Source organism: Heterodontus francisci, chromosome 6, assembly GCF_036365525.1.
Source record: "Heterodontus francisci isolate sHetFra1 chromosome 6, sHetFra1.hap1, whole genome shotgun sequence".
Taxonomy (NCBI): Eukaryota; Metazoa; Chordata; class Chondrichthyes; order Heterodontiformes; family Heterodontidae; genus Heterodontus; species Heterodontus francisci.
The window spans coordinates 41,152,117-41,178,059 of NC_090376.1; the positions used below are offsets into that span (position 1 = coordinate 41,152,117).

Genomic DNA, 25,943 nt, shown 5'->3' on the forward strand with positions numbered 1-25,943 from the left:
AGCCACCTATTCCCACCATCATATTTTGTTGGTAACTTGGCCTGTTATATGACAGCATATCGCCTTGCTCATCTCATGAGCAACAACACAAGATCGACTAGCACTAATTAATAAAATAGAATTTTCTTTATTTAGTTGCTGTAATTCAGATTATTCTTTGAGGTACTTTTAAACTTTTTCCCCTTGTAATTGTATTCAAGTCCATGCATTCATTTTTTTTCCCCCTACCAGTCAAAAGGAGGACAAGAATCTCTGAGAGTTCTCATAGGGTTACATGAGAGACTTGTTCATGAGTGGTAACGAATTCAGGTTCTATGAAACAAGCCAACTAGTGCATATCTGTCACTATCTTAGACTGATATTTATAGCTCTCTCCACATGCATCTGGACACTTTAGAGGAGACAGTTTTTTTGCTGCCTTCACTTAACAAGGAGCTGTTAAAGCTGTAGTCAACATCAGGAGCAAGATGGCTCTTCCAGTTGAAGGTAACAACATGAAACATTTAAAACCATCCCCGGGAACATCTGCCATTTCAGTCTGCATTGCAGATATTGTTACAACCAGGTGAGGAAGGGGTCTCGGGCTCCCCTCTTGCCCCTTTCCTGGTTTAGCTGTAACAGGGTTTATCTTTTTAAACAGTGATTTTTAGCTCACCCCCCCCCTTCAGTAAGCCCTTGCTCACTGTACTCTAATTACAATTAACCAATCAGACAGGTTTTCTTGAGTTTAAACAAGAAAGATGGAAGTTTATTAGTCTTATCACTCTAACCCAGTTAAAATTACTAAAATACGCAACACATCCACACTCACAGACATACGGGAGTGCACACGCACAAATAGACAGAGTTAGGGGGAAGAGGGGGGAAAAAGTAGAGTTGTACTAAATGTATTACAGATATGGTTCTTAATGTCCTTGGTATAATGTCCTCAATTAAAGTTAAGGTCTTGGAGTCCTCGCTAGGTCCACGTGCACAATTCCATGCTTGCTTCTGTGGTAACAGAAGGACAAAGAGAGGCTTTGTCTGTGGTCTTGAAGCGTAGAAGCTTCTACTGTGGTTTTCCTGGGACTCTGTTGGAGAGAGAGAAAGAGAGAGATGTATTTTTCTTGAGATTCAGAATTGCAGTCTGTTTCCTTTCTGTGAGGCACAATTCAAAAGCCCCAGTCTTACCAGCAGGTAGGTCATGTGACCATCTTTGTTTGAAACAGCAACTTCTTGGAGGGTTGTTGGATTTCAGTCTTTCAAACATATGGTGTTTGAGGGGGGGAGGGGTGGTTGAAGGGTGAAGTTCGGCTCCTACAAAGTCAAAGGATGTTGATCACCACTATCGCCAAGACCCATCTTGCTAATTGAATCAAGGAAAACCCCCATTCTGTCTATGCATCTGTTACTCAGAATGCAAATGTGTAACTGTTTTCAACTGTTCAGTTCTGTTTTTTTAAACATTATTTGCAATGTCCATTAAAATTGTTTCAAGCAGTGTCCCATATGATGTAATTAATATGTTTCCATTTGGCAGGTGTGCCACATCTTATGCCAACCCCTCCCTCCAAAGCCCAAGTAAGTGTTGCCACAAACAACTGTCTAGATAACTTTTTTTTTAACCATGTGTTAATCGTCTACTTAAAAGTCAAATTTGGCATGGCCTGACCTCTTCACTATCCATGGGCCAATTCGATTCCATTTTCAGGAAATCTATAATCTCTCCATGTGAATTCCCCCACCCTCACTTTTGACCTTTACTCTTGTGACCTTTTGATTCCTCTGCATATATACATCCTCACTACCACTGACCCATGCAGCCAATGTCATGGGTGTTGAGGGGAGAAATATGGCTGGCTTCCTGCCATCATTCCCAGTGGGAGATTACCCAGTGAGTGTTGAAACTTGAAATGATGTTTTGAGACTTGCAGCTTCTTTTGATTATTCTTTTAAGCACACTTTGGAAATTGATGTTCCGGAGGGGATAAGTGTTTTTGGGAGGTAAATTCATTTGGTCACTATGGCAATATGATTGCCTTATTTGCTGGGCCCAACCCAGGACAAATTTCCTTCACTAAAGGACAGCCTATGAGTGGAAACAATGAAAAAGTTCATCCAGATTATTTAAAATTTTTAATTGATTTGCTGTTCGTGTACAGAAATAAACTAATGAACTTTTTCCATTTTTACTAGGTCAGTTGTATCCTTTGGATCTAAGAGCAGGGCTGTTGGAGTTGCAGCTAAAAGTCAGGTAACTTTTTTTCCTACTTTTGAAATATCATTGAGATTTTCACGAGTGAATTTTATGTGTATGGAATCACCTTGTTTAGTCTTGAGTTAATAAGCATATACTAATATCCCTTGCCTAATTTAGGTACCACTTAGTCAGCAGGTAATATGTTTTACACACTACCATGCATTACAACTGTTAAATGCTAAACATTCCTTTCCATGTACTGCTATAAATTTGCAATGCAAGATGGGAATGAAGGGGAGAATGAGACTACAGATTACATCTGCTATTGTACCTTTAGTGTATGCTATGAACTGTTACCAGGACGGACCATGTTTCATCCAGAATTCATAGTATCAAGTTTTGACGACATACCTCAGTAATGTCTCTTCACTTGAGTCCATGTAACCTGTGGGAGTTGAGACTACCGTCTGATCTAACAGGTTCATTTTTAAGTGCCTATTTCTGCAATGCATCTTTCCAAGAGTTAAGTTTGGAATGCATTTCTAAAATCTGTTCAACATTTTTCACCTAGCACGGTGCAACTTTAACAAAAAACGTCCAAGTCATGTTTTATTTTCATGTATGAGTGCAACACCACAATGAGCCATCAACTGCAGACAATATGAGGGAAGAGGTGAGGAGAATGTACAAGGCTATGGGAAGAGAGCAGAATAGTGGCACAAGCAAGACTAGACAGGTGGTGTATTTGTATACTATAAACGTTTTTTCCATTCCAGGAAACTATATAATCATGAATTTTTTTTGGTGGGAGGTTATGTTAGTACCTTGTTTAAAAGCACATAGTGCCAGACCCTGTCAAAGATTTTGACCTATCCAAAGAAGTGGCAGGTGAGTTAACAAATCATTCAAGATCTGAGTGTCACTCAAGAATAATACAGGCAAAAGGCCATGCCAGAAACTAGACTGGAATGCAATTCAAGGATTGCAATAAAATTTAAGGTAATGCACAATTGATAGTTTAAAAAAAAAAACAACTTCCATGACTTTAGAAAGATTAATGTTAAAGTAATAGATCAGTAGGTATGTAAGACACTAAGTTCAGTAGCGTAGCTTCCAGCGGCGCTATGGAGGTATAGAACATAGAACAGTACAGCACAGTACAGGCCCTTTGGCCCACGATGTTGTGCCGAACCTTTAACCTACTCTAAGATCAAACTAACGACCTACCCTTCATTCTACTATCATCCATGTACCTATCCAAGAGTTGCTTAAATACCCCTAATGTATCTGCTTCTACTACCACCGCTGGCAGCGCATTCCACACACCCACCACTCTCTGTGTAAAGAACCTACCTCTGACATCTCCCCGAAACCTTCCTCCAATCACCTTAAAATTATGCCCCCTGGTGATAGCCCTTTCCACCCTGGGAAAAAGTCTCTGGCTATCCACTCTATCTATACCTCTCATCATCTTGTACCCCTTTATCAAGTCACCTCTCATCCTTCTTCGCTCCAATGAGAAAAGCCCTAGCTCCCTCAATCTTTCTTCGTAGGACATGCCCTCCAGTCCAGGCAGCATCCTGGTAAATCTCCTCTGCACCCTCTCTAAAGCTTCCACATCCTTCCTATAATGAGGCGACCAGAACTGAACACAGTATTCCAAGTGTGGTCGAACCAGGGCCTTATAGAGCTGCAGCATAACCTCGCGGCTCTTTAACAGGGGGATTGAGTTTATGAAAGCCAACTCACCATACGCCTTCTTAACAACCCTATCAACTTGGGTGGCAACTTTGAGCGATCTATGGACATGGACCCCAAGATCCCTCTGTTCCTCCACACTACCAAGAATCCTGTCTTTAAGCCTATATTCCGCATTCAAATTCGACCTTCCAAAATGAATCACTTCACACTTTTCCAGGTTGAACTCCATCTGCCACTTCTCAGCCCAGCTCTGCATCCTGTCAATGTCCCGTTGCAACCTACGACAGCCTTCCACACTATCCACAACTCCAGCAACCTTCGTGTCATCAGCAAACTTGCTAACCCAGCCTTCCACTTCCTCATCCAAGTCATTTATAAAAATCACAAAGAGTAGAGGTCCCAGAACAGATCCTTGTGGAACACCACTGGTCACCGAGCTCCATGCTGAATACTTTCCATCTACTACCACCCTTTGACTTCTATGGACCAGCCAATTTTGTATCCAGACAGCCAACTTTCCCTGAATCCCATGCCTCCTTACTTTCTGAATGAGCCTACCATGGGGAACCTTATCAAACGCCTTGCTAAAATCCATATACACCACATCCACTGCTCTTCCTTCATCAATGTGTTTTGTCACATCTTCGACGAATTCAATAAGGCTTGTGAGGCATGACCTGCCCCTCACAAAGCCATGCTGACTGTCTCTAATCAAACCATGCTTTTCCAAATAATCATAAATCCTGTCTCTCAGAATCCTCTCCAATAATTTGCCCACCACCGACGTAAGACTAACTGGTCTGTAATTCCCAGGGTTATCCTTATTCCCTTTCTTGAACAAGGGAACAACATTTGCCACCCTCCAATCATCCGGTACTACTCCAGTGGACAGTGAAGATGCAAAGATCATCGCCAAAGGCGCAGCAATCTCTTCCCTCGCTTCCCGTAATATCCTTGGGTATATCCTGTCTGGCCCCGGGGACTTATCTGCCCTCATATCATTCAAAATTTCCAGCACATCCTCCCTCTTAACCTCAACCTGTTCGAGCATATCAGCCTGTTCCACGCTGTGCTCACAAATGACCAGGTCCCTCTCACTAGTGAATACTGAAGCAAAGTATTCATTTAGGACCTCCCCTACCACCTCCGACTCCAGGCACAAGTTCCCTCCACTATCCCTGATCGGCCCTACCCTGACTCTGGCCATCCTCTTGTTCCTCACATAAGTGTAGAACGCCTTGGAATTTTACTTAATCCTACCCGCCAAGACTTTTTCATGTCTCCTTCTAGCTCTCCAAAGTCCATTCTTCAGTTCCTTCCTGGCTACCTTGTAACCCTCGAGCCCTGTCTGATCCTTGCTTCCTCAACCTTAAGTAAGCTTCCTTCTTCCTCTTGACTAGCTGTTCCACATCTCTTGTCATCCAAGGTTCCTTCACCCTACCATCCCTTCCCTGCCTCATCGGGACAAACCTATCCAGCAGTCGCAGCAAGTGCTCCCTTAACAACCTCCACATTTCTGTCGTGCATTTCCCTGAGAACATCTGTTCCCAATTTATGCTCCCCAGTTCCTGCCTAATAGCATTGTAATTCCCCCTCCCCCAATTAAATATTTTCCCATCCCGTCTGCTCCTGTCACTCTCCATGACTATAGTAAAGGTCAGGGAGTTGTGATCACTGTCACTGAAATGCTCTCTTACCGAGAGATCTGCCACCTGGCCTGGTTCGTTGCCAAGCACCAAGTCCAACATAGTCTCCCCTCTAGTCGGCCTATCTACATATTGAGTCAGGAAACCTTCCTGGACACACCTGACAAAAACTGCTCCATCCAAACTATTTGCACTAAGGAGGTTCCAATCAACATTAGGAAAGTTGAAGTCACCTATGACAACAACCCTGTTACTTCTGCACCTTTCCAAAATCTGCCTCCCAATCTGTTCCTCCATGTCTCTGTTGCTATTGGGGGTCTATAGAAAACTCCCAACAAAGTGACTGCTCCTTTCCTGTTTCTGACTTCCACCCATAATGACTCAGTAGACAAACCCTTCTCGACGACCTCCCTTTCTGCAGCTGTGATACTATCCCTGATTAACAATGCCACTCCCCCACCTCTTTTACCTCCCTCCCTATTCCTTTTGAAACATCTAAACCCCGGAACATCCAACATCCATTCCTGCCCCTGTGATATCCACGTCTCCGTAATGGCCACAACATCGTAGCTCCAAGTACTGATCCAAGCTTTAAGTTCATCACCCTTATTCCTGACACTTCTTGCGTTAAAATAGACACACTTCAACCCATCATACTGGCTGCAACTTTGCCCTGTCAACTGTCTAACCTTCCTCACAGACTCTCTGCACTCGGTATCTGCCTGTTCAACAGCTACCCCATCCACTGATCCATGGCTCCGGTTCCCATCCCCCTACCAAACTAGTTTAAACCCTCCCGAAGAGCTCTAGCAAACCTCCCGCCCAGGATATTGGTGCCCCTCCAGTTCAGATGCATCCTGTCCTTCTTGTACAGGTCCCACCTTCCCCAGAAGGTATCCCAATGATCCACATATCTGAATCCCTCCCTCCTACACCAGTTCTGTAGCCACGTGTTCAGCTACACTCGCTCCCTGTTTCTAGCCTCACTAGCACGTGGCACCGGTAACAATCCTGAGATTACTACACTGCTCGTCCTGCCTTTCAGCTTCCAACCTAACTCCCTAAATTCGCTTTTCAGGCCCTCATCCCTTTTCCTAGCTATGTCATTGCTACTGATATGTACCACGACCTCTGGCTGCTCCCCCTCCCCCCTAAGAATCCTGTAGACTCAATCCGAGACATCCCTGACCCTGGCACCCGGGAGGCAACATACCATCCGGGAGTCTCGTTCACGACCATAGAATCTCCTGTCTGTTCCTCTAACCACTGAATCTCCTATCACTATCACTCTCCTATTCTCCTCCCTTCCCTTCTGAGCCACTGAGCCAGGCTCAGTGCCAGAGACCTGGCCACTGTGGCTTTCCTCTGGTAGGTCTCCCCGCCACCCCCACCCTCCCCCAAACGTATCCAAAACTGTATACGTATTATTGAGGGGAACAGCCACAGGGGATCTCTGCACTGTGCGCCTATTCCCTTTCCCTCCCCTGACGGTCACCCAGCTACCTTTTATCCTGTAACTTAGGTATCACTACTTCCCTATAACTGCTCGCTATCACCCCCTCAGCATCCTGAATGATCCGAAGTTCATCCAGCTCCAGCTCCAATTCCCTAACGCGGTCTGTGAGGAGCTGGAGTTGGGTGCACTTCTCACAGGTGAAGTCAGCAGTGACACAAGTGGTGACCCTCACCTCCCACATCCTGCAAGAGGAGCATGCAACTGCCCTAGCTTCCATCCCCTCTGCTCTATATTGACAACAGAGAATTTGTTTTTTAAAAAAAAAGGAAAACCTTACCTTACCAAACCCTCCACACAAGAGTCCTTTGTTTTTTGGTTAGAGGAGGAGGATGGGTGGGAGACACTACAGGTGTAGCGTTTCGGGTTTAGGCACTGCCCGAATATATAGGTTTACTTACCCAGCAGTGCCCTTGTCCGCCGAAACAAAAGGCAAGTTATTTTAAACTGAAACTCACCTTCCCAGCTGACACCTCGCTCGCTCTATCGCTGCTTCAGAAAAAGCTGCTGCAACAAAAGGTAAGTTATTTTAAACTGCCCGAATATATAGGTCTACTGGAATTTTCCTTGTGCGCAATACACTGCTGGTTTCTTGCTGTGCAGCCCATGTGGTATCATGAAATGGAGTGGCATATGCAAGTGCATGCTTGCATAGGCCCAAAGACCTTTGAATAGGCTCTATGATCACGTGGTGACCCAAATAGGCTGTTGCAACGCCCGAATGCCAAATTTGGTCAATAGTGTCTGTTAATTAATGAAACAACAAGCATCATAAAGCAAGATGGCCTTTTCTGGGGCTATTTAAAGGACAAGTTACAGCTGAAGTGCTTTTGTCTTGTATTTGCTGAGGCCAAGTTTGTGCATACACTGGTGAACTGATGGAGCATATGAGGTTTCAGGAAGGGAGGAAAGGCCAGTACTTTGCATAGATATGGGAGCAGGTGTTGCAGTACCACTTGCTCTGCAACATGATCAGGACATGGAGAAGAGGCGGGGGATTGGGCGGTGGGTAAAGCTCAGTGACGCGGGAGGAGAAGTCGGGCTCTGCACAGAAGACTCGACCCATAAAGGATCTTCTGAAGCCCGACTCCTATTTAGCAGTGTGCCAGGAGCAGTGCCTGAGCAAATTGTCATGGAAGTTGTGCCACCTCCATGTTGATTGTATATTGTGTGCAGTTGGTGGATATTAACTGGGGATTCACTTGTGCCCCTATAAATAGGAACAGACTGAAACTGTGGTTGTTGGGTTACTTGAGGCATGTTTGTAATGTGTATCTCTGAATAAATGTGTGTGAAGATTGGTTGCAGGTCTGTCCTTCACTGCCTAGCTTTCTGGAATATAACAGGGTAGCAGAGGATGGTTGCCTAAAGGTGAAGGTTGTAAAGCAAGAGAAAAAAATTCTCACCTAAAACTACAATCCCAGTAGCCATTGTGGAAATGGCAGAAAGCAAGTGTAAATTTATTGGGGTATGATTACCCTCTGTTGTCCTCAGAGTCTGAACCATATGAACAACAAAAGAATGAAGTGGATATGTGTACCTGGGTATGACCCTACCAAACAAAAAGCAAGGTATGGCCTTGATCTTGTCACTTCCTACAAGAAGTAAAATCAGAAGTGATTTTGTGAGATGGATGCTCATCAGTTGGATAGTGAAGGTTTGGACCTTTTTTAGAGTTTCTGGATGAAAGATGATTTGTTAAATGCCTATGAGGCATGGTCAGAATTTGATGAATTTTTGAAAACCGATGGTAATTTCAAAGAATATATCTTGGACTTTAACAGATTGTATAAAAGATTAACATAATTCAATTTGGGGATCCCGGGATTGGTACTAGCATTTAAATTACTGGATTGTGTCACGGCATCTCATGGACAGGTGACCTGTTTCTAACTGGTGATTGGTTCTCTGAGAAGGAGACTCTTGGATCAGATGGCAGCTGCCTTTAAAATTCCTGTGGCAACAGTCATTTCCTTTTAGCCTTCCGCAGTAACGCACAGAATAGAAGACTCAATTGCCAGATTTCAAAATAGTCCCAATTCCAACAGGCAGAATGAGAATGAATGCACCTTTAGCAGATCCGGGTATTACAGCAGAAGACAAAGTTGGAATAACAATAATGGGTGAATGAATCCTAGGAATGTTCAAGGAGCAGTTAATAAATTCTTCAGGTGTGACTCGAGTATCATTTTGCAGTGAACTGCCTAAATCGAAGGGACGGGGTCCTCAATGACATTTGACAAAGATAATTCTGAAAAAGAGGATCAAGATAATGATGAATCCGAACAAACTGTACAGGTCACAAGGAGTTGTAGTCCTGCGATGAATGTTATTCCTGGATTCCTTTTAATTATGCAGTACTCAATAGTGCTTGTGCTTCAAAAGTATGCGGGATAGATTGGTTAAAATGTTATCTTGATTCACGAAGTAGTGAGGATCGACGCAACTTTAAAGAATATAAAATTACTACTTGCTTTCGGTTTGATGCTGACAACATATTGAAGTCCCTAGAAAGATTTAATTTCATCTAGAATAACTAGAGGAAGCCATTATAAGTACTGATATAGTTTCTAGTGAGATACCTTTGCTGTTGAGTAAACTTTCGATGAAAAAGGCACAAATGAAGTTGAGACAATTATTTTTGGAAAGTTGATCTGCAATTTACCCAGTCAGGACATTATTGTAACAAAATCTGTTTCTTACCAGTGTTGGACAAGTATGAATTGCATCAGGTGATAAGACAATTTTTTTTCCCTCTTGATTCTTAAGTTACACAAACAATTTGTTCACCCTACTTGCCAGAGGTAAAAAAAATTCTGCTAAAAAATGCAGATGTAGTTGGAGTACACAAGGCTCACAGATTAGTTAGAATTATGAACTCATCTGTATAAAGTATCGAAGGTCACATTATATCATATTGTAAGCCTTCCACTGGCACTTGACTTTTACAAGGTAGTTGCCATGGATCTAAAGGTACGGGAGAAAGATGAATATTTTCATCCTACGTTTTATAGGTCTGGTGATATATTGTAGAAAGACTAAATCTTGTATTCAGGTCACTGTAGACAAAATCATGGAGAAATAGATAGGGACTGAACTTGGGACACCATCAAAGTTTCTGACTGACTGATAAAGGAGGGGAGTTTGCAGATGACGAGTTCAGAGACTTATCATTATATTCATTCATGGGATGTGTGTGACGCTGGCCAGGCCAGCATTTATTGCCCATCCCAAATTGCCCTTGAGAAGGTGGTGGTGAGCTGCCTTCTTGCCGCTGCAGTCCATTTGGGGTAGGTATACCCACAGTGCTGTTAGGAAGGGAGTTCCAGGATTTTGACCCAGCGACAGTGAAGGAACAGCGATATAGTTCCAAGTCAGGATGGTGTGTGACTTGGAGGGGAACTTGCAGGTGGTGGTGTTCCCATGTATTTGCTGCCCTTGTCCTTCTAGTTGGTAGAGGTCGCGGGTTTGGAAGGTGCTGTCTAAGGAGCCTTGGTGCATTGCTGCAGTGCATCTTGTAGATGGTACACACTGCTGCCACTGTGCGTCGGTGGTAGAGGGAGTGAATGTTTGTAGATGGGGTGCCAAACAAGCGGGCTGCTTTGTCCTGGATGGTGTCGAGCTTCTTGAGTGTTGTTGGAGCTGCACCCATCCAGGCAAGTGGAGAGTATTCCATCACATTCCTGACTTGTGCCTTGTAGATGGTGGACAGGCTTTGGGGAGTCAGGAGGTGAGTTACTCGCCTCAGGATTCCTAGCCTCTGACCTGCTCTTGTAGCCACGGTGTTTATATGGCTACTCCAGTTCAGTTTCTGGTCAATGGTAACCCCTAGGATGTTGATAGTGGGGGATTCAGCGAAGGTAATGCTGTTGAATGTCAAGGGGAGATGGTTAAATTCTCTCTTGTTGGAGATGGTCATTGCCTGGCACTTAAGTGGCAAGTAACATTCGTGCCACACATCAGCCCAAGCCTGGATATTGTCCAAGCCTTGCTGCATTTCTACACTGACTGCTTCAGTATCTGAGGACTCGCGAATGGTGATGAACATTGTGCAATCATCCGCGAACATCCCCAATTCTGACCTTCTGATTGAAGGAAGGTCATTGATGAAGCAGCTGAAGATGGTTGGGCCTAGGACACTACCCTGAGGAACTCCTGCAGTGATGTCCTGGAGCACAGATGATTGACCTTCAACAACCACAACCATCTTCCTTTGCGCTAGATATGACTCCAGCCAGCAGAGGGTTTTCCCCCTGATTCCCATTGACCTCAGTTTTGCTCGGGCTCCTTGATGCCATACTCGGTCAATTGCTGCCTTGATGTCAAGGGCAGTCACTCTCACCTCACCTCTTGAGTTCAGCCCTTTTGTCCATGTTTGAACCAAGGCTGTAATGAGGTCAGGAGCTGAGTGGCCCTGGCGGAACCCAAACTGAACGTCACTGAGCAGGTTATTGCTAAGCAAGTGCTGCTTGATGGCACTGTTGATGACACCTTCTATCACTTTACTGATGATTGAGAGTAGGCTGATGGGGCGGTAATTGGCCGGGTTGGCTATGTCCTGCTTTTTGTGTACAGGACATACCTGGGCAATTTTCCACATTGCAGGGTAGATGCCAGTGTTGTAGCTGTACTGGAACAGCTTGGCTAGGGGCGTGGCAAGTTCTGGAGCACAGGTCTTCAGTACTGTTGCTGGAATATTGTCAGGGCCCATAGCCTTTGCAGTGTCCAATGCCTTCAGTCGTTTCTTGATATCATGCGGAGTGAATCGAATTGGCTGAAGTCTGGCATCTGTGATGCTGGGGACTTCAGGAGGAGGCCGAGATGGATCATCAACTCGGCACTTCTTGCTGAAGATTGTTGCAAATGCTTCAGCCTTATCTTTCGCACTGATGTGCTGGGTTTCCCCATCATTGAGGATGGGGATATTTGTGGAGCCACCTCCTCCAGTTAGTTGTTTAATTGTCCACCACCATTCACGGCTGGATGTGGCAGGACTGCAGAGCTTAGATCTGATCCGTTGGTTATGGGATCGCTTAGCTCTGTCTATCTCATGCTGCTTACGCAGTTTGGTACGCAGATAGTCCTGGGTTGTTGCTTCACCAGGTTGACACCTCATTTTGAGGTATGCCTGGTGCTGCTCCTGGCATGCCCTCCTGCACTCTTCATTGAACCAGGGTTGGTCTCCTGGCTTGATGGTAATGGTAGCGTGAGGGATATGCCAGGCCATGAGGTTACAGATTGTGGTTGAGTACGATTCTGCTGCTGCTGATGGCCCACAGCGCCTCATGGATGCCCAGTTTTGCATTGCTCGATCTGTTCGAAACCTATCCCATTTAGCACGGTGATAGTGCCACACAACACGATGGACGGTATCCTCAATGTGAAGGCGGGACTTCGTCTCCACAAGGACTGTGCGGTGGTCACTCCTACCAATACAGTCATGGACAGAAGCATCTGAGGCAGGCAGATTGGTCAGAACGAGGTCAAGTATGTTTTTCCCTCGTGTTGGTTCCCCCATCACCTGCCCCAGACCCAGTCTAGCAGCTATGTCCTTTAGGACTCGGCCAGCTCGGTCAGTAGTGGTGCTACCGAGCCACCTACGTGTGAAAATATGAACGTCATGGCTGTGAATGGCACAGCTGAGTCCTTTTGTAGCAATGCACTCTGAAAGGAATCTTTCTGTGATCAATCAAGTGCTGCATAAAATTTCACCTGGTGGCAGGGGGGTGGTGGGGTTCTTACAAAGAATTCACTCCATGATTGGAGGATATCCTCCAATCAATTTTTAGTTTATGGGCAAAATCCCAAATTGCCTTCTGTGCCGTGTGATAATCCTCCTCCTGCTCTAGAAGGTACTACAGTCAGTTCAGTTTTTATGTGAATTTGGATGCTTTACATGCAGGGAGATAGGCATTTATCAAGGCTGAGGCCTTGGAGGAACTTCAGAGAGCACTGAGGCATCATATCAGACCATCTGAGACATAATGCAATCCAGGAGATTTAATATACTATAAAAGAAAGGGTCATAGGGAATGAAAAGACCTTGGTAAGGTTGTAGGTTGTGATGGTAAAACAGTACTCTCAAACACGGCAATCAAACTGTTCAGGTTCATTCCTCACCATTAATCGGAATTATGTTACAGCCAGGTGGTGTGATGTGGGTGGTTCTTGCTCTTCAACACCCCACCTGACTGCAGCATGTATATTTGTATTAAAGTTTAGCCCATTGGTGCTTTTCTTTTCAAATAACCAGGCAGCGACGGTTTTACTTGTATGCTTTTAAAACCGGTCAGTTGTTTATTGATCAATATGCCTTATCCCAAAATAGTCACAACCACATCCACTCACGCATTCCTGTGCGCATGCACACACACTAAGAAACAGAAGGGAAAGAGGAATTTTTTTTTGTGGGGGAGAAAGGAAGGTTACGATAAACCTGTTGAATTCTCTTGAGACGCAAGTTCTAGATGATTGCAGGCCTGATATGGTTGTAGATTTCTCTCTTAATTGAAGGTTCTGTTGAAGATGGTGGGTCACCTTCCAGCTGTCTCTCTGCTGTGTAATGTAGATGTCGAATTTTTTCAGCAGGGTATGTGCTTTCTGGCTTGCTGGAATGCCAGCTGTTACAAGTAGGTTCAGACCTTCAAGTCTCTATTTTGTGACTGAGGGTCCTGAGGAACAGAATGTAGTAGGTCAAGGGCTGAATTCTGCTAATATGAGTGATTATGACAGAGCTATCACATCCACAGGCCAAATACCCAGAGTGAATACTCAGGTGACATATCCCAGAGGGACCTTGTGAATGGAGGAATGCGACACTTGTTGGTTGTGCAGGAAAAGCTGTTGGCACTTAAAAATATTGGTTGGATATTCAGGATGCTGGCCAAGAAGAGAGGTGCATGGATTGGCAGAATTAGGTGAGAGTGGAAAGTAACAAAGCGCAGTGCAAGTAGTGGTAGTGAGTCCGGAAGTGACTCTAGCACCAAAAAATGATCGCGTACTGGCAAAAGAACCTCCAATAGTGCAAGAGGGAGATCTCTCAGTAGTCCTGGCAGATATAAAAGTGGAAGTAGAGGCCATAGCTTGAATAGGTTAGACAATGAAATAAAGGCCACAAAACAGTTTTAGAACAGAACTAGAAGCATGATCATGAAATTTTATTGGCTGCCAGTAAAGTTGATGAACTGATGAGAGGCAAAACTGAAGAAGTTAGATAGTTGGAGACAGTTTGGAGTTCACTGAAGTACCAGCTAAGGGGCAACCAGCTTTACATAGGTGGATTTGTGTGGAAGACTAGCCCTTGCAGATGGGACTTAATGCTAAAGTGAGCCTAGTTGCTCGGGGTTTTGAGGAGCAACAGAGTGATAGATGTTGGAGTGGCCTGTCCCACAGCTGAAAAGGTAATCTTGAAAATCATTTTAGCTCTTTTTTTGCCACATTTATGGGAGTGTAGATCATTCAATAATAAAAGCCACATTTCTATAGGGCAACATTTTTCAGAGAGGTGTTTCTGAAACTGTCCAAAAAGACAGCAGATGCAGAATGAACACTATGAAAATTAAACAAATGGATATATGGCCCAAATGATGCTTCCAGGGTGTGGTTTTTTTGATGAAAACTGTTTTGCTTAAAATGGGTTGTGTTCAACTAAACGGAGAGCCCGCAATGTTTTATTATCTTAAAGGAAAACTTTTGGGCATGTTCATGACACATGTTGATGATTTCTTGCAGAGTGGCATTGCAGAAATAATGCTGGAGTGGAATTTAAAATTGGGAGTCGGGCTCAAATATATTGGTTTAGATACTAAGCAAAGTCAGTCTGGAATAACTTGCAATCAATAATTCTATTTAGAGAAGTGTTATTCCCATCCCAGTTAATCATATTAGGTCATCTTTGTGAAGAGAGAGAGCGAGAGCAATTGAAAAGCTTGATTGGTCACTTGAACTGTGCACTCAAACTAGACCAGTTGCTAGTCTTGATGTGTTGGAGTTAAGTACTATGATGAAACATGCAAAAGTAGAGAATGTTTTAAAGGCAAATAACACATTAAAGAAAATTAAATCTGGATAAATGTGTACTTGACTTCCTATTATTGACCCCAAAGAATACAAAGCTAATCATTTTTAGTGATGCTTACCATATTAATCCTTCTGATGGGTATTTTAGTTTCATAATATCTTATGGGTGAAAATGGGAAATGTTGTTCTTTAGCTTGGGAAGCTAAAAAAATAAAGAGGGCTGTTAATAGTACTCTACCTGCTGAAACACAGGCATTGGATATGGGGTTCCATTCAACAAATATTTTAAATGAGATTCTGTATCATGGGCATACTGAAGATAGTATGTCCAATGAATGTTATGTAGCTAATCATTCATTGTGGGATAATGTACTCAACAAAAAGTTAGTGAGTAAAGGCTAGGATTGAGCCTGCTAGCTTGAAACAAATGCTGGAGAGAAAGGAAATTTCTCAAATTTAAATAGGTGGATGCAAGTGTTCTATAAAAAGAAATGCATGTTATGAAAGTGCTTCAATTTCTTAATTTTTTTTTTGAGGACTTGTGTTAATACTGAGAAAATTCCATGGATGTGTTTTTTTTTAACCAAGTTCACTGAAAGGACACTTGAAATGTTGTTTGAAAACAACCTGTGCTGGAAATCATGTGCTTTAAGCTCAATAAACAGAAACCTTGGTGACCTGTGGAAGATATTTACAGAGAAGCCACATGTCAAGGTTTATGGCGGTCAGGAGGTTGACTTTTTGTTTGGGAAATCTATTGTTTTCAGTTCAGTTGAGGTGTGAACTGTTTTGAAGACAGTTGGGGATCAACTTAATTAATCTTAATTGAGGGATGACATCTTAGAAGGTTCTTCTAATGAGGCCATATGGGTAGAACTTGAAAACAAAAAGGGGGCAATCACTTTGGGATTGTGCTACAGGCCTCCAAACAGTCAGGGAGAGGTAGAGGAGCAGATATGGAGGCAAATCTCAGAGGTAGTAATAATAGGGGATTTCAACTTCCCCTATATTAGAGGGGATAGTAATAGTGCAAAAAGGTTAAAGGGGGTGGAATTCTTCAAATGCATTCAGGAGAGCTTTTTGAGCCAGCGCGTAGAGTCCTACAAGAGGAGGAGCAGTACTGGACTTAATCCTAGGGAATGAATCCAGACAAGTGGTAGAAATGGCAGTGGGGGAGCATTTCGGGGATAGTGACCATAACTCTGTAAAATTTAAGGTAGTTATGGAAAAGGACGTAGAGGGACCGGAAATAAAAGTACTGAATTGGGGAAAGGCCGATTTCAATATGATCAAACAGGATCTGGCCAAAGTGGACTGGGAGCAGCTTCTTATAGAAAAGTCTACATCAGACCAGTGGGAATCATTCAGAAAGGAAATTGAGGGATCAGGTCCAACATGTTCCCGTAAAGGTGAGGAGTAGGACCAACCGGTCAAGGGAACCATGGCTGTCCAGGGATATAGAGGATTGGATAAGGAGGGGGGAAAAAAAGAGGTTTATGGCAGATTCGGAGCGCTGAGAACAGCAGAGGCCCTATAGGAGTATAGAAAGTGTAGGCAGTACTTTAAAAAAAGTGATTAGGAGCGAAGAGGGGGCATGAAAAATCCTGGTGGGCAAGATAAAGGAAAGTCCCAAGGTGTTTAAGTATGTTAAGGGCAGGAGGATAACCAGGGAAAAAGTGGGGCCCATTGGGGGTCAAAGAGGCAATGTGTGTGTGGAGCCGGAGGACGTAGGTGAGGTTTTGAATGATTGATTACTTTTCATCTGTATTCACTATGGAGGGGGACGTTGTAGTGATCAGGGAGGGAGATTGTGATATACTTGATCAATTAGCATTGAAAAGTATTAGCTGTATTAGAGGGCTTAAAGGTGGATAAATCCACATGCCCAGATGAGATGTATCCCAGGCTGCTATATGAGGCAAGGGAGGAGATAGCAGGGGTTCTGACACAAATTTTCAAATCCTGTCTGGCCACAGGAGAGGTACCAGAGGATTGGAGGGCAGCGAATGTGGTAACATTATTCAAGAAGGGTAATAGGGATAAATCAGGTAATCGTAGACCTGTGGTGTCTAACGTCAATGGTAGGGAAATTTATTGGAATAAATTCTGAGACAGGATTAACCTCCACTTGGAGAGGCAGTGATTAATCAGGGATAGTCAGCATGGCTTTGTCCGGGGGAAATCGTGTCTAACAAACAGACTTGGATATTTCTCTTAACAATAACAATATACAAAGAAATTGGTAGGGATCCTAGAGGAGGGGCATCTCTCAATGTAATACTTTCTACAGAATATATGGATCATGAATCGTGATCCCTGCGCCCGTTGGTTTTAAACAAGATGGGCAGCACATAAAATTGGTGCATACACCTCATTTCCATGATTGTAGAATGGCCCCAAGCCGCTACCTCACTGAACTGATCTCTGTAGTGTTGCCGCCGTCTTCTGCACACAAATGGGGCTGTCCAAATTCTAGCCCTAGCTTTATGTGGAAATACAGTGATTTCTAATAGATTTCTAAAGAGAAGAAAGGATGTAGTAGGAGCAGAAAAAATTGAGGTTATTGGGTTAAGTTTTGAAGGTGGACATATTGTAATTATGCCTCAGTAGCTGCATTTTTTATTAAACAATGTTAACTTCATAAAGTAATAAATTTTGTTTATCTGTCTTAGCTACAAGTAGACTTGTTTTAATTTCAATCACATCTGTAACAAAGTGAATTTCTTTCTCTATCTGTAAATGTTAGTTTAAGATTTAAAGCTTGTAAGTCAGTAAATTGACAAATGTTAACTGTTGATTGGGATTCATTTTGTTTCTATTTACTTTTCAGCTGATTACAAATGCTAAGAACACCTTAATAAACTTCAAAAGATTCCATGGCCGAGCATTTAATGATCCCCTTATTCAAAATCAGAAAGCTAAGCTAGCTTATGACTTTGTTCCGATGGAAACTGGAGTTGGAATTAAGGCAAGTCCCTTTTGAATTCTCTCGTCAGCAAGTATATTTTTGGCTTCAAAAGATAAAGCTGAACAATGGTACTTCTATAATGTTTTTTGGCTTAATTGTTAATAAGAACTGGCATTACAAAAATGTTTGTTTTTCTCCAGGAAAAGTTAAAATAATTTAATGCTTGTGTCTGCCAGAAGTTTAATGAATTATTTGTTTCAATTCAGAGGACTTTTTTTTTTTTTTTGCTGCATTGTCCTAGCTTGGGCCACAAGTCAAGTGGAATGCACGTAACATGTACTTCACCTGACCTGATCTGAACCTACCTGTATTTCTGAATTTAGGTTAATAGACTTGTTCCAATATTCGTCAAATCCAAAGCCTCTAATGTCCAACTAGGCGTGATCAAATTTCTAGGCCAATAGGTCAGCAGTTAAATGGGTATGACATTAGCTTTTCTTGGATCGGGTGAGCGCAAAATATTTCCAAGGAGAAGGAAAGGTGTGCTGGAAGCGAGAGAAATTGAAGAGGCTTCATATAGCCTGTTATGTTTGAAGGTATAATGTTGTTGTAGCATCAAAGACTGCATTTCTAATTTTGAACATCCTGCTACCTTTTGTGGGTTAGATATTACATAAAATGGTAAAGAACCTTTTTTATTTAACTTTCTAAAGCAGACTTTGACTGCACGTGTCAGATCTGAGTAAGGTCTACCTAACAGCCCCACTTCTTAAGCCTCTACCAAGCAGAAAGCTATGAAAATAAGATGGATGATGTGATAGCATCACTCTTGCCTCACTTTTTTATTTGGCCTTTGAATGTTTGCTCCGTTTCAGGAACAAGCACTTGGCCTACTCTTACGAGGTGTGAGGGCAACCAAAAACAGAAGTCAGGAGAGAGGCTTCATGGTAACAAATCTTGGCTCCTTTTTTTCCCCTTCTGTTTGGCTCCCAGGAATTTTGTTATCAGGGTGCAAAGCAGAGGAACATCAGCTCTCTAATATTTTTCTCCTTTCAACCCTCCCATGCATTCTTGATATTGTGATATTGAAAAGCCTGAGTTAACAGACTAATCCAAATGATTGCAATCTCTTGCAATGCACTGTGATTCATACTTAACCGTAAATACTTCTGCATGTAGCTCCAGAAGTAAATTAAATACAGCAACAACTTGCATTTAAATAGTGCTGCAATGTGGAAAGATGTCCCAAACCATAATGTCCCAAGGCATAATTTAAAAATTGGATGCCGAGTCAACAAAGGAGGTAATAGGAGGGGTACTCATAAGCTTTGTCAAAGAAATTGATTTTGAGGGTCTTGAAGGAGATGGTAGTTATTTAGGGAGGGAATTCCAGAGTATGCACCCTAGGTGGCTACAGGCCAAAAGTGCTGTTAAGGGACAGGGAAATATGTAAGAAGCTGTAATCAAAGAAACATAGTTTGGGATGGAGGCTGTAGGATGCAGGGGTGGGGAAGGGCAGAGATTGGAAAGAGTGGCCGCAATGGGATTTAAACACATGGATGAGAATTTGAGGCTTTGGGTCTGAGAACCAATGTGGGATGATGGGACAGTGGAACTTAATCAAACATGCACTAAAGGCGGCATTAAAGAAGTAACTTAACGTACACATTGACTAACCTATTTAAAAATTCAGCATTGTTCTTTGTAACCATCATTACATACTATATAGGTCAGATGCAAGGGTGAAATAAATTTAAGATTTTGGGATGCTGACCAAATGATCTAAGCTCATCTGAAAATTCAAGTTCTTGTAAAAAGAAAAATCCTCATGCCATTCTTTTATTAATTCCTATTTCTACATGCCAGACTGTTCATCTTTAGCAGGACTATCCTAGCCATTTGTGCCACTTCTCAGCCAAGAGAACCTTACTTTAAAATAAGTAGTGCCTGTTTCTCTTTTGGGCACTACAGATGGCCTTAAAGGTGCGAGTTCTGCCAGACTCTGTTTGCGCGCATGTAGTGAGCATTCGCTGGAAGTATGCAGAGTAGATCATGATGTCAATTTGCATGCAACCTGATTTGACACCAGCGTTGCCATTTTGGAGCTCAATACTCCAGCTAATACCCTTTCTTAATTGCATGTTCAGCTGTATGCAATCAGCAGCAAGAAGGAGACCCACCTGCATTATTTAAAGGGATCATCAACAACTTGCAGGTTGGTTGCTAATTGATTTCTACTGGCTGTTGCTATGATTGTACAATTGTTTGGTCGTTTCTACAGTTGTTGAGTAATGTGGCAGGTGCTGAAGGACCTAGGCGCTGACTTCAACGCTTCTGCACAAACCTGTTGCTGCCAAACATTGTCATGCTGCCTACTAGTGTAGCAGAGAAAGCGAGCAAAGGCAACACAGAAGATCAAGCTGCTGGAAGAAGAGAAGGCTCTCCAGAAGAGGAAGTCCATATCTGCCCTTGGTGTTTAGGGAATAATGCTGCTACCTGAACATCAGCGAGGAACAGTGTGTCAGACATCTACACTTCAGTAAAGACGCCCTTATTGAAATCTGCCACCTGCTACAGTCGCAACTGCAACCTCCGAGCGGGCAAGGACCACATTGTCAGTGTGCATCAGGCTCCTTCAGGCTGGAGCTGGAAGTATGTGCAACATCTTGCAGTTTTCCATCCACTGTTACATAAGGGAGGTCACTAATGAAGAGGTCTCTATTCAAAGACAGCTGACTACATTTCATTCTCTCTTGCCAGAAAACAGCAGGTGAAGAAAGCACAAGGATTGTAGGCTTCCCCAGGTGCAGGGTGCCTCTGCACGCACGTCTTTTTGCGGGCATCGCCTGTCAACTCTAAGATGTACCACAACCAAAAGGAATTGCACTCACTAAAGGTCCAGCTGATGTGCAGGTCAATGTTAATTATCCTGGCAGTAGTGAGAATGTATTCTGCAGCAGTCCAATGTGTCAGCTTTTAAAAAAATTCTATTGTGGGATGTGGGCGTCGCTGGCATTTGTTGTCCATCCTTAATTGCCCCTGACAACTGAGTGGCTTGCTCAGCCATTTCAAAGGGCATTTAAGAGTCAACCACATTACTGTGCATCTGGAATTACATGTTGACCAGACCAGGTAAGGACAGCAGATTTCCTTCCCAAAAGGACATTAGTGAACCAGATAGGATTTTACAACAATATAGTTTTGTGGCGCCATTATTGAGGTTATCATTTTTCAATTCCAGATTTTTATTAATTGAATTTAACTTCCGCCAGCTGCCATGGTGGGATTTGAACCAGTGAAACTGGGCATTAGCCTGGGAAACTGGGCATTAGCCTGGGCCTCTGGATTACTTGTTCCGTGACATTACCACGACCCCATTGTCTCCCCTGCATTTGAGCAATCGCAACAAAGCAACAACCTCTTGCAGGATGTGGGAGGTAAGGGTCACCACTTGTGTCCCTACTGACTTCACCTGTGAGAAGTGCACCCAACTCCAGCTCCTCACAGACCGCATTAGGGAACTGGAGCTGGATGAACTTCGGATCATTCAGGAGGCTGAGGGGGTGATAGAGAGCAGTTATAGGGAAGTAGTGACACCTAAGTTACAGGATAAAGGTAGCTGGGTGACCGTCAGGGGAGGGAAAGGGAATAGGCGCACAGTGCAGGGATCCCCTGTGGCCGTTCCCCTCAATAATAAGTATACCGTTTTGGATACGGTTGGGGGGGAAGACCTACCAGGGGAAAGCCACAGCGGCCAGGTCTCTGGCACTGAGCCTGGCTCTGTGGCTCAGAAGGGAGGGGGGGGGAGAATAGGAGAGCGATAGTGATAGGAGATTCAATGGTTAGAGGAACAGACAGGAGATTCTGTGGTCGCGAACGAGACTCCCGGATGGTATGTTGCCTCCAGGGTGCCAGGGTCAGGGATGTCTCGGATCGAGTCTACAGGATTCTTAAGGGGGAGGAGGAGCAGCCAGAAGTCGTGGTACACATCGGTACCAATGCCATAGCTAGGAAAAGGGATGCGGAACTGAAAAGCGAATATAGGGAGTTAGATTGGAAGCTAAAAGGCAGGACGAGCAGAGTAGTAATCTCAGGATTGATACCAGTGCCACGCGCTAGTGAGGCTAGAAACAGAGCGAGTGCAGCTGAACACGTGGCTACAGAGCTGGTGTAGGAGGGCGGGCTTCAGATATGTGGATCATTGGGATACCTTCTGGGGAAGGTGGGACCTGTACAAGAGGGACGGGTTGCATCTGAACTGGAGGGGCACCAATATCCTGGGCGGGAGGTTTGCTCGAGCTCGGTGCACGGTGGCGCAGTGGTTAGCACCGCAGCCTCACTGCTCCAGGGACCCGGGTTCGATTCTTGGTACTGCCTGTGCGGAGTTTGCAAGTTCTCCCTGTGTCTGCGTGGGTTTCCTCCAGGTGCTCCGGTTTCCTCCCACATGCCAAAGACTTGCAGGTTGATAGGTTAATTGGCCATTATAAATTGCCCCTAGTATAGGTAGGTGGTAGGGAAATATAGGGACAGGTGGGGATGTGATAGGAATATGGGATTAGTGTAGGATTAGTATAAATGGGTGGTTGATGGTCGGCACAGACTCGGTGGGCCGAAGGGCCTGTTTCAGTGCTGTATCTCTAAACTAAACTAAACTAGTTAGGCAGGGGGATGGGAACCGGAGCTACGGATCAGCAGATGGGGTAGCTGTTGAATAGGCAAATACCGAGTGCAGAGAGTCTGTGAGGAAGCTTAGACAGTTGACAGGGCAATGTTGCAGCCAGTATGATGGGTTGAAGTGTGTCTATTTTAACGCAAGAAGTGGCAGGAATAATATTTTTATTTAGAGATACAGCACTGAAACAGGCCCTTCGGCCCACCGAGTCTGTGCCGACCATCAACCAACCATTTATACTAATCCTACACTAATCCCATATTCCTACCAAACATCCCCACCTGTCCCTATATTTCCCTACCACCTACCTATACTAGTGACAATTTATAATGGCCAATTAACCTATCAACCTGCAAGTCTTTTGGCTTGTGGGAGGAAACCGGAGCACCCGGAGGAAACCCACGCAGACACAGGGAGAACTTGCAAACTCCACACAGGCAGTACCCGGAATTGAACCCGGGTCCCTGGAGCTGTGAGGCTGCGGTGCTAACCACTGCGCCACTGTGCCGCCCAGGATGATGAACTTAGAGCATGGATCAGTACTTGGAGCTACGATGTTGTGGCCATTACGGAGACTTGGATATCACAGGGGCAGGAATGGATGTTGGATGTTCCGAAGTTTAGATGTTTCAAAAGGAATAGGGAGGGAGGTAAAAGAGGTGGGGGAGTGGCATTGTTAATCAGGGATAGTATCACAGCTGCAGAAAGGGAGGTCGTCAAGGAGGATTTGTCTATTGAGTCAGTATGGGTGGAAGTCAGAAACAGGAAAGGAGCAGTCACTTTATTGGGAGTTTTCTATAGACCCCCAATAGCAGCAGAGACATGGAGGAACAGATTGGGAGGCAGATTTTGGAACGGTGCAGAAGTAACAGGGTTGTTGTCATGGGTGACTTCAACTTCCCTAATATTGATTGGAACCTCCTTAGTGCAAATAGTTTGGATGGAGTAGATTTTGTCAGGTGTCCAGGAAGGTTTCCTGACTCAATATGTAGATAGCCTCCCCTCTCGTCAGCCTATGTTGGATTTGGTGCTTGGCAACAAACAAGGCCAGGTGGCAGATCTCTCGGTGGGAGAGCATTTGGGTGATGGTGATCACAACTCCCTGACCTTTACTATAGTCATGGAGAGGGACAGGAGCAGACGGGATGGGAAAATATTTAATTGGGGGAGGGGGAATTACAATGCTACTAGGCAGGAACTGGGGAGCTTAAATTGGGAACAGATGTTCTCAGGGAAATGCACGACAGAAATGTGGAGGTTGTTTAGGGAGCACTTGCAACTGCTGGATAGGTTTGTCCCGATGAGGCAGGGAAGGGATGGTAGGGTGAAGGAACCTTGGATGACAAGAGATGTGGAACAGCTAGTCAAGAGGAAGAAGGAAGCTTACTTAAGGTTGAGGAAGCAAGGATCAGACAGGGCTCCAGAGGGTTACAAGGTAGCCAGGAAGGAACTGAAGAATGGACTTAGGAGAGCTAGAAAGGGACATGAAAAAGTCTTGGCGGGTAGGATTAAGGAAAATCCCAAGGCGTTCTACACGTGAGGAACAAGAGGATGGCCAGAGTCAGGGTAGGGCCGATCAGGGATAGTGGAGGGAACTTGTGCCTGGAGTCGGAGGAGGTAGGGGAGGTCCTAAATGAATATTTTGCTTCAGTATTCACTCGTGAAAGTGACCTTGTCGTTTGTGAGGACAGCGTGGAACAGGCTGATATGCTCGAACAGGTTGAGGTTAAGAGGGAGGATGTGCTGGAAATTTTGAATGATATGAGGGCAGATAAGTCCCCGGGGCCAGACTAGATATACCCAAGGATATTACGGGAAGCGAGGGAAGAGATTGCCGCACCTTTGGCAATGATCTTTGTGTCCTCACTGTCCACTGGAGTAGTACCAGATGATTGGATGGTGGCAAATGTTATTCCCTTGTTCAAGAAAGGGAATAGGGATAACCCTGGGAATTACAGACCAGTCAGTCTTACGTCGGTGGTGGGCAAATTATTGGAGAGGATTCTGAGACAGGATTTATGATTTGGAAAAGCATGGTTTGATTAGAGATAGTCAGCATGGCTTTGTGAGGGGCAGGTCATGCCTCACAAGCCTTATCGAATTCTTTGAAGATGTGGCAAAACACATTGATGAAGGAAGAGCAGTGGATGTGTTGTATATGGATTTTAGCAAGGCGTTTGATAAGGTTCCCCATGGTAGGCTCATTCAGAAAGTAAGGAGGCATGGGATTCAGGGAAATTTGGCTGTCTGGATACAGAATTGGCTGGCCCATAGAAGACAGGCTGGTAGTGGATGGAAAGTATTCAGCCTGGAGCTCGGTGACCAGTGGTGTTCCGCAGGGATCTGTTCTGGGACCTCTGCTCTTTGTGATTTTTATAAATGACTTGGATGAGGAAGTGGAAGGCTGGGTTAGTAAGTTTGCCGATGACACAAAGGTTGCTGGAGTTGTGGATAATGTGGAGGGGTGTTGTAGGTTGCAACGGGACATTGACAGGATGCAGAGCTGGGCTGAGAAGTGGCAGATGGAGTTCAACCTGGAAAAGTGTGAAGTGATTAATTTTGGAAGGTCGAATTTGAATGCAGAATACAGGCTTAAAGACAGGATTCTTGGTAGTGTGGAGGAACAGAGGGATCTTGGGGTCCACGTCCATAGATCCCTCAAAGTTGCCACCCAAGTTGATTGGGTTGTTAAGGCGTATGGTGTGTTGGCTTTCATTAACAGGGGGATTGAGTTTAAGAGCCGCGAGGTTATGCTGCAGCTCTATAAAGCCCTGGTTTGACCACACTTGGAATATTGTGTTCAGTTCTGGTCGCCTCATTATAGGAAGGATGTGGAAGCTTTAGAGAGGGTGCAGAGGAGATTTACCAGGATGCTGCCTGGACTGGAGGGCATGTCTGATGAAGAAAGATTGAGGGAGCTGGGGCTTTTCTCATTGGAGCGTAGAAGGATGAGAGGTGACTTGATAGAAGGGTACAAGATGATGAGAGGCATAGATAGAGTGGATAGCCAGAGACTTTTTCCCAGGGCGGAAAGGGCTATCACCAGGGGGCATAATTTTAAGGTGATTGGAGGAAGGTTTAGGGGAGATGTCAGAGGTAGGTTCTTTGCACAGAGTGGTGGGTGCGTGGAGTGCACTGCCAGCAGTGGTAGTAGAAGCAGATACATTAGGGACAGTTAAGCGACTCTTGGATAGGTACAAAGAACAAAGAAAATTACAGCACAGGAACAGGCCCTTTGGCCCTCCAAGCCTGCGCCGATCGGATCCTCTATCTAAACCTGTCGCCTATTTTCTATGGGTCTGTAT

At 44.3% G+C, this 25,943-nt stretch overlaps 1 protein-coding gene across 1 annotated transcript in view; it reads left to right on the forward strand.

The window, feature by feature from the left end:
• Positions 1 to 25,943, forward strand: part of LOC137371259 (heat shock protein 105 kDa-like) — a 133,422-nt gene that overhangs the window by 21,853 nt on the left and 85,626 nt on the right. The window contains exons 2-3 of the mRNA XM_068033519.1: positions 2,176 to 2,233; positions 17,889 to 18,026. Coding sequence (XP_067889620.1) covers positions 2,176 to 2,233; positions 17,889 to 18,026 — 196 coding nt within the window. The remainder of the gene's footprint in view (positions 1 to 2,175; positions 2,234 to 17,888; positions 18,027 to 25,943) is intronic.